Raw genomic sequence first — 7,412 nt, forward strand, 5'->3', positions numbered from 1 at the left:
AAAAAAAAGCCTGCCAAGCGGTGGTGGTACATGCCTTTAATCCTTGCACTTGGAAGGCAGAGGCATGTGGATTTCTGAGTTTGAGGCCAGCCTGGTCTAGAAAGTGAGTTCCTGGACAGCCAGGGCTATACAGAGAAGCCCTGTCTCGAAAAACAAAACAAAACAAAAAAGCCAGTGTGGTAGCACATGCAGTGGCAGAGATGGACGAGCCCAGCCTGGTCTACAAAGTGAGTTCCAGGATAGCCAGGGCTAAACAGAAACTATCTCAGAAAAAAAATTAAACAAAAAAAAATTGGTAAGCATGAAGCTTAACCATTTGCAGATGAGTGGAAGTTCTGTGCTAGATTGTGATTTATGTTTACTACCATAAAGGTTAAAATAGAAATTTAATTTTTTTATTTTTTATTTTTGCTTGGAGTTCCTTGTGTTTTGAGGGTGAGAATGAAACTAAGGATATAGACCGGATTTTTTGGACAGGGGCAATTGCAGCCCCATGATTGACTGAGATTTCCAAGGATAGAAGTCAAAAACAAGAAGTCTTAGCAGTCAGTATCCAGCCAGGAGCCATTGCAGGAAATAGGCCACCTCACCCCAACTTGTCTAATCTTGCTTCTCTGCCTCCCCAAAGGCTACACAGTCAACCACCTCACCCTGGTCAGTCTCCGGCCAGGGCAGTCCCTGACCTGAGGCATCCTGATGAGTTATGGGATGAGCACTGGTGAGCTGAGAGCAAAGGAAGTTAGTCACCATGTGTCACTGGCCTGGAACTCCTGAGCGCTGGGCTGCTGTCCTTCCCTGGCACTCCTGGCCACCTATAAGCGTGTATGAGGCTGGCTAGCTCATACTACTACGTGTGTGTGTTAGAGTCAGAGGTCAGCTTACAGGAATCAGTTTTCCTCTTCCACGCTGTGGGTTCCTTGCCTGGCAGCAGGTTGCCATGCATGCCAGGCCTTCTCGCCAGCCCAAGAGGATGGCTGCTTCTGTGTTAGCCTCCTCAGGCCCAGTAGTCTGTTAGTGGGTAATGGGGAAAACAACTTTGCAACCTGGATCTTGGAAAGGACGTGAGGCTCTGTGCTCACTGTCATGGCCCTAGGCCCGTACCCCACACCATGACAAACGTTTGTGAGCATCTTTTATTTTATGTTCCTTGGTAAGAGGCTCTTGCCTCTTAAAAAACAAACAGGAGCCCTATTTCATATTTTTGTTCCCCCCAACCAAGCCCCCACTGCAGCTGCGCCTATCTTGTAAGTAACCCTGGGAAGGCAATATGCTTGGCTACAGCAGCCCTTTTTTGAAGGATTCTATACCCACACACCCATGCCCCCATCATCCTGCACGCATCTCTTGGGTAGAAGATAGGAAGGCTGTTCTCATGCCTTTGTTTGCCACTCAAGCCTAGCCTAAGAGGGACAGATCCTCGCACAAGCAACTGCCTGTTTTGGGTCAGTCCACCTCCCTGACCTGCTCCATCTTTTCCCAGGGAAGAGCATCTATGGTGAGCGCTTCCCAGATGAGAACTTCAAGCTGAAGCACTACGGGCCTGGGTGGGTGAGCATGGCCAATGCAGGCAAAGACACCAATGGCTCGCAGTTCTTCATAACCACAGTCAAGACCTCCTGGCTGGACGGCAAGCATGTGGTTTTCGGCAAAGTTCTAGAGGGCATGGTAAGTTTAGAAAGTGGAGGTTAAGCCTCAGTAGTCCTTACCAAGGTTCCAGCTGGAACAGGCAGGGGCTTCAAGTAGGAAATCCCTTGCCCAAAGGCACCTAAACCACAAGTACAGACAGACCAGCACTGGCTCCTTCTAACCTGGCATAGAGGTGGGGGTGTGTCAAGAATGTAACAGCCTGACTGGGGGTGCCTTGCACATGCCTACAGTCCTGGCTTTCAGGAGGCTGAGGCAAGAGGATCACTTGAACTCAGGAGTCAAAGGCTAGGCTGGACAACCTGAGACCGCATTTGAGAGTGTCCATGTGACTATCAGTTCCTGAGCTTTTGTCTCCTTTGGTTTGTGTTCATCCCATGGCTCAATACTCCTAAGCCACTCACTGGGGCTCCCAGCCGTGTGCCTCTTGACCCATACTCAACCTCTCCTCTCCTGCCTTTCTTCTCTAGGATGTGGTACGGAAGGTGGAGAGCACCAAGACAGACAGCCGGGACAAGCCACTGAAGGATGTGATCATTGCAGACTGTGGCAAGATTGAAGTGGAGAAACCCTTCGCCATTGCCAAGGAGTAGAGAGCCTCAGGGACCTCATCCCTCTCTGCAGCTGTCTGTGCGGGTCCTGTTGATACCCACACAGGTGAAGGTAGCCAGTCACAAGGTTCTGTGCCACCCTGGCCCCAGTGCTTCCATCTGATGGGGTGACCACACCCCTCACATTCCACAGGCCTGATTTTTATAGAAAACTCCTACCAATGCTGATCAATAAAGTGGGTTTTTTTTTAATAAGTTGAATGTGGGCTATGTTTGGGGGTGTATATAGCACCTGTCCTGAGTGTGTGTCCCAGTGTGGGAATCTTCTGTGCTGATGGATGCATGCTCTTTCCCTAGGTCCCGTCCCCGCCCCCCCAAGCCTGTACTTGTGTAATCTACCCACTAACTAGAAAGGCAGAGACTTTCTAGCTAGCTCCTGTACCTCATCCTAAGCTGCTTTCACTTCACGTATCAGGCTGGGCTAGAAAATACACTGGAATCTTCTCAGCCTATCCCTGAAATTACCTCACACTTTTATCTTAACTTTGCCATGACCCTTGGGCTTTCAAGAGTCTTGAGTTCTACCAGCTACAGCTGTCAGTACAAACCAAGTTCAGAGCTTTGAGTGGGGATGGGCACAACTGAGCCTCAGCCAGTTACTCTGAGTCTAGTCCAAGGGAAGACCTAGTTTCCTATATGGAAGTCCTAGGACTGAGGCACATAGCTGTCCTGAAAGATGGCCCAAAGCCTGGGCTAGTCAGGGCATTAGTGATGGAGCAGTATGACAGCCTCTGGCTGGGCTGGTGCTGAAGCCATAGAGAGCCTGGAGCACACCGTCCACCACCACTTCTGGGAGAGGTTCTGTGGGGGAGAAAGTGAAGAAGGAGCTAGAGAATGTTTGCTATGCCTGGCCTTGAGCTTGCAGCACTCTCAACTGCCCAAAGGCTCGGGTATCTACCCAGAGTAAGGCACTGTTGGCTTTCCCTCTTCCACGTCTATTCATATTAACTTTTGAAGACAGGCCCCAGGGGAACAGAGACCTGGTGAACCAGCTGTATTGCACTAGTTTCTATGAAGTTACAAAGCAAGTTGCCAGTCACAGGAGCAGCAGGTGGTAACCCCCAGAGGACAGGAGGGAGGTGCTGATGGGAACTTAGATCCAGTCTCACCTGGGGAAGGGGTGTAAATGTAGGGATCCATACAGAAGCCAAAGACCGGCCGGTGGTGCAGCTGTGAGCTGTGTGAGAAAGAAGAGTTGTGAATGGTGAGAGTGGAGAGGTGGCAGCGCAAAGACTCATGGGATGGATACTGAGGACCAAAGTCAGCAGGGACCAGCAAAGTTAAAGGAAGGCACCAGCAAACAGGCTGCTGGCCTGCCTCCTAGCACGTAACCACCAGGGGTCAGCAGGCCTTTAGGGCAGGACTTTGACTTGCCTGGTGTCACTAGGCAGGAATTCCCCCAGGGTGCTGAAAAGAAGAGAAACACTTAAGTTGCTTGAGGATACCCAGGGGAGGTGAGGAGGGGGTGGAAACACAATAGCCCAGGGAACAGTTGCTTCTATTTTGTAACAAGCCTAGTTCCGGAGGTGGAGGCGAGGCAGTTAAGAGTAACCAAAGCCATCAACCAAAACCCAGCTCCTGTTCCAAGTCAAGAAAGGGGATGATGGAAGCCATGTATCAGGACCAGGCCAGGTTCCCTTTGCGGCTGCGGGCCCTTGCCACCCGGAGCAGGACTACCCTTACCTCCAGCTGCTGGCCTTAGCGTCTGTAGGAAAATGTCTAAGTCTCAAGAATTCCAGTAACTCCTTGGGCACATCCTGATTCAGGTACAGGATGCCCTAGAGAAGAAGACGAAGTCTGCAATCAGATCCAGCTGCACAACTCGGTGCAAAAATTTTCAGGACATTTGTTCCAAAATAATTAAGAAGTTTAAGGCAGTGAAAACAAGTATTATTTGACCAAACTCGGGGCCATTCTAAGGAATGGACTGCAAAGACTGGCCTCACAATGTGGGCAGGCTAGTCAAATAACAGTTATCACTGTTAAAGCAATGAGTCCACACACACACCTCATGAAAAAAACATAAACACTCCAGGGATGAAGAATCTACTTGTTGGATTATTCAAAACTTTCAATAACCCAGATAGAAAAGTTTGTACTCATTTGGAAAAACAGAGCTTGAGATACTGAGTAACAACCCCAAATTGTGGGCTCCCCGCCCACACTCCCACATCTATAACTGGGTCTCCCCCCCCCCCGGGTCCCTCAGGCTTAGGGGCAGCCAAGTGTGTCCCGTGCACACCTGGATATAGGTCTCCAAGCCCTGCCGGCGCTGTTCCAATCCTCTGGTCCTCCAGTTGGGCAGGCGTTTTGAGGGAAAGTCGGGCACTTTGTAGCGTTTCTTGATCTGTACATCAGTTACCGAGGTGAGATCCTAGCAGGGCACTGAAGCCCATTGCACCTAGCTGAGGACTTTCTCCAGTCCGCTCTATATGTCTTTAAGCTTCAACCTGGGACAGCTGGCAAGAGGTGGTTGGGACAGAAGTGACAAGCCAGAGTGGAAAGGACGCACACGGACAAGGTCAGTCTGAGCTGGGCTCTAGCCATTGCGTCCTCCCCGTGAGGGGCCCTGCAGCCCTGGGGTAGTCGCCTATTATCTGCACCCTCCCCGGGACTGGGGAGAGCCAGAAGCTGGAATCAGAGCTCTTTTTCATGCCACCGAGGGGCCTAGCCTGGAGCCAGATCGGGGGGAGAGGGGTAGTCCGCGACATCTCACCCGCTTGTGTAGAGCGTGGAACTCGCTGTAGCGCCGCGGCACGGTGTGTCTGCGTCCGCTGTACAGCACCTCCACTTGGAACACCTGGCGGGCGGAGGAGCGCGGGCGGCGGGTCCGAAGGATGCAGTAGGACCCGCGCCGCGAGACGCGCCCAATTTCTGGTGTTTGAAAGGCACAAAGCCGACTTGGCGTGCCACCATCAGGGAAACCCCTTCTGAACCCCACACATACCTGAAAGAAAAGGGTGAAGGGCCCTCCCCTCTGCTCCACGCGACCCCTCAAGAGCCCAGACCATTGTCCAAGGGACCGGCGCAAAGCCAAGTAACCCCGAACCTTTGCGACGAATATCCTAGCCCTGAATTCTGGGTCCCTTTTGCGCTGGTCGCGAGTATATTCAGTAGATCCCCCGCACACACTCTTCATCCATTTGCTCACCATGTGGCCTTTCTCTGGACTCTGCCTGGGCCCTTCGGCCTCGGGCCCCACCGAGGGGATGTGAACTTCCAGCATCCGCACCCCGCCTCAGCCACAGTCTCTCCGGGATCGAGCACCAAGGCACCCGAACTCCCTGGAGCAGCCAAGCAACCCTAAGAGGCTGACCCGCCCTCGGGCTCCAGGCCCTGCCCCTCAGGCCACAGGCCCCGCCCCACTCTGGATTTTCTGCTCCAGACTCCACCCTCTCATTCAGAACCCCGCCCTCGCCACGCCCAGGGTGTTCCCAGGAGCATTAAAGTCCTGAGGCGAGAAGATAATACAGGGAGTTGCCAGGCAGGGTCACCCATTTGTCAAACATTTTCCTAGCATCCACTGCCTGCCAGGTAGGCAGCCAAGCTAAATTTTTACCTGGTCTTTCTAAAATTTCACTTGGTCTTTGTTGAGTGCCCTGGATGCTAAGGTGCCAGATGAAGGCACAGCGGGGTCCAGTCCTGGGCTTCCCCTTAGGACCACCCTAGTAGTTCTCAGAGAACCTGGCCACCCTAACCTTCCCTCTTTCATGTGTTCTCTGGTAGCACCACCTGAAGACTCCAACTGAGGCTGTGCCGGGGTGAGGCTGGGATCCCTTCTAGCTTTGATAAGCACCTACAGACCATTCATTTATTCCATCCACCGGTCCACCCATCCATCCTCCCTACCTTATCATGCCTAATTTGCTTCAAGCTAGTGTATGGGGAAGAGGCAGTTTAAAAACCCAGGCTGGGCACTGAAAGTCTCATGGCCTGGATATCAAGAACTGGGTAGCCTTTCTGTACAGCTGTAAAACCAGTAGCAGTTAAGTATAAACACTGAGTGAAGCTGGAGGGCACTGGCCTAGGTTCCACTGAATTATGAGGCTGAGGCAAGAGAATTGTTTGAAACCAGGAGTTCAAAGTCAGCTTGAGCAACTCAGCCAGGACACAATAGTAGCCTCCTTATGGGCTTGTTCAGCTGGGCTGGATGGGTGGTGGCAGACATATAATAAAAGTAGGTACAGAGTATGTAGAGAAGAGGAACTGTGGGAGGTCATGGCAGTGGTACCTGCTTGTCTTCTTTAGAATGTAACAGGATTTATTTTTCGAGACAGGGTTTCTCTGTATAGCCTCAGCTGTCCTGGAACTCACTCTGTAGACCAGGCTGGCCTCAAACTCAGAAATCCACCTGCCTCTGCCTCCCAAGTGCTGGGATTAAAGGCGTATGCCTGCCCAGCTATAGTAAGATTTCAATACAGAACGATGACTTTATGTATAAAAACAGAAATGGCTTCCATTTCTACCTCAGCCCTACACTCCTCACTCAGCTCTAGGTGAGGTGCGACCATTCAGTAGCTCAGTGGCCAAATGTTCTGTTCTCAAACTGGGTCGTGTGTGACGCTATTCCTAGTTTGTCAACATGGCTACAGGTGGAGTTAACTTAAAACAAAAACAAAAACAAAAACAAAAGCAAAAACAAGCAGCTGGGCAGAATTGTGAGGGATTTTTGGTTAACAGGATCATTTGAGGTAGGCAAACCCACCCTAAATCTGGGCCACACCTTCTCGTGGCCACCTGTGTAAAGCACATGGAAGAAAGAAGTTTTTGCTTCTTGCCTGCTTGCCTTCACTCACTGTCAGGGTCAGATCCTGCTGTTAGCGTCTACTTTGGGATCAAAACACACACTAAAGAACAGTTGAGACATCCAGCCTCGTGGACCCTTCAACTACTGGATCCTTAGACTTTCTGTTAGTAGACAGCCATTGTTGGCTAACTGAGCCACAGCCTATAAGCCAGTCTAATAAATACCCCCCTCCACAGAGAAAGACAGAGACAGACAGACATACAGACACACACACACACACACACACACACACACACACACACACACATACATGGTAGGGGGGAGAGGGGATAGAGAGAGGGTGCTTAATGGTTCTAGCTCCCTGACTAATATATTTATGTAACTGAATGTGGGTGTCTTAAAAATTTAGC

The 7,412-nt window shown here is 51.1% G+C and overlaps 2 protein-coding genes across 3 annotated transcripts in view; one reads left to right on the top strand and one right to left on the bottom strand.

The window, feature by feature from the left end:
* Ppib (peptidylprolyl isomerase B) overlaps nucleotides 1–2,452 on the top strand; it is a 5,948-nt gene extending 3,496 nt beyond the window's left edge. The window contains exons 4-5 of the mRNA XM_031344787.1: nucleotides 1,481–1,665; nucleotides 2,115–2,452. Coding sequence (XP_031200647.1) covers nucleotides 1,481–1,665; nucleotides 2,115–2,237 — 308 coding nt within the window. The 3' untranslated portion in view covers nucleotides 2,238–2,452. The remainder of the gene's footprint in view (nucleotides 1–1,480; nucleotides 1,666–2,114) is intronic.
* Nucleotides 2,418–5,574, bottom strand: Snx22 (sorting nexin 22). Of its 2 annotated transcripts, XM_031344788.1 has the most exons (7): nucleotides 5,407–5,574; nucleotides 4,972–5,055; nucleotides 4,498–4,602; nucleotides 3,939–4,033; nucleotides 3,630–3,662; nucleotides 3,365–3,432; nucleotides 2,418–3,056 (listed from the first exon to the last, which is right to left on the bottom strand). In XM_031344788.1, exons 1-7 carry the CDS (start codon nucleotides 5,479–5,481, stop codon nucleotides 2,953–2,955), a joined length of 564 nt encoding a protein of 187 aa, XP_031200648.1. In that variant the 5' UTR covers nucleotides 5,482–5,574; the 3' UTR covers nucleotides 2,418–2,952. The 2 variants fall into 2 exon arrangements, with proteins under 2 accessions (XP_031200648.1, XP_031200649.1); XM_031344789.1 differs by lacking the exon at nucleotides 3,630–3,662.
* Nucleotides 5,575–7,412: the final 1,838 nt, after the last annotated feature.

Source organism: Mastomys coucha, unplaced genomic scaffold (genome assembly GCF_008632895.1).
Source record: "Mastomys coucha isolate ucsf_1 unplaced genomic scaffold, UCSF_Mcou_1 pScaffold23, whole genome shotgun sequence".
NCBI classification, from domain to species: domain Eukaryota; kingdom Metazoa; phylum Chordata; class Mammalia; order Rodentia; family Muridae; genus Mastomys; species Mastomys coucha.

Excerpts from the sequence above, each read along its gene's own strand:
- Snx22 (XM_031344788.1), bottom strand. The coding sequence starts at position 5,481 with ATGCTGGAAGTTCACATCCCCTCGGTGGGGCCCGAGGCCGAAGGGCCC. Across the intron at positions 4,034-4,497 it reads GCTTGGAGACCTATATCCAG|GGCATCCTGTACCTGAATCA; the intron begins GTGTGCACGGGA and ends CTTCTTCTCTAG. Across the intron at positions 3,433-3,629 it reads TTCCTGCCTAGTGACACCAG|CTCACAGCTGCACCACCGGC; the intron begins GCAAGTCAAAGT and ends TTTCTCACACAG.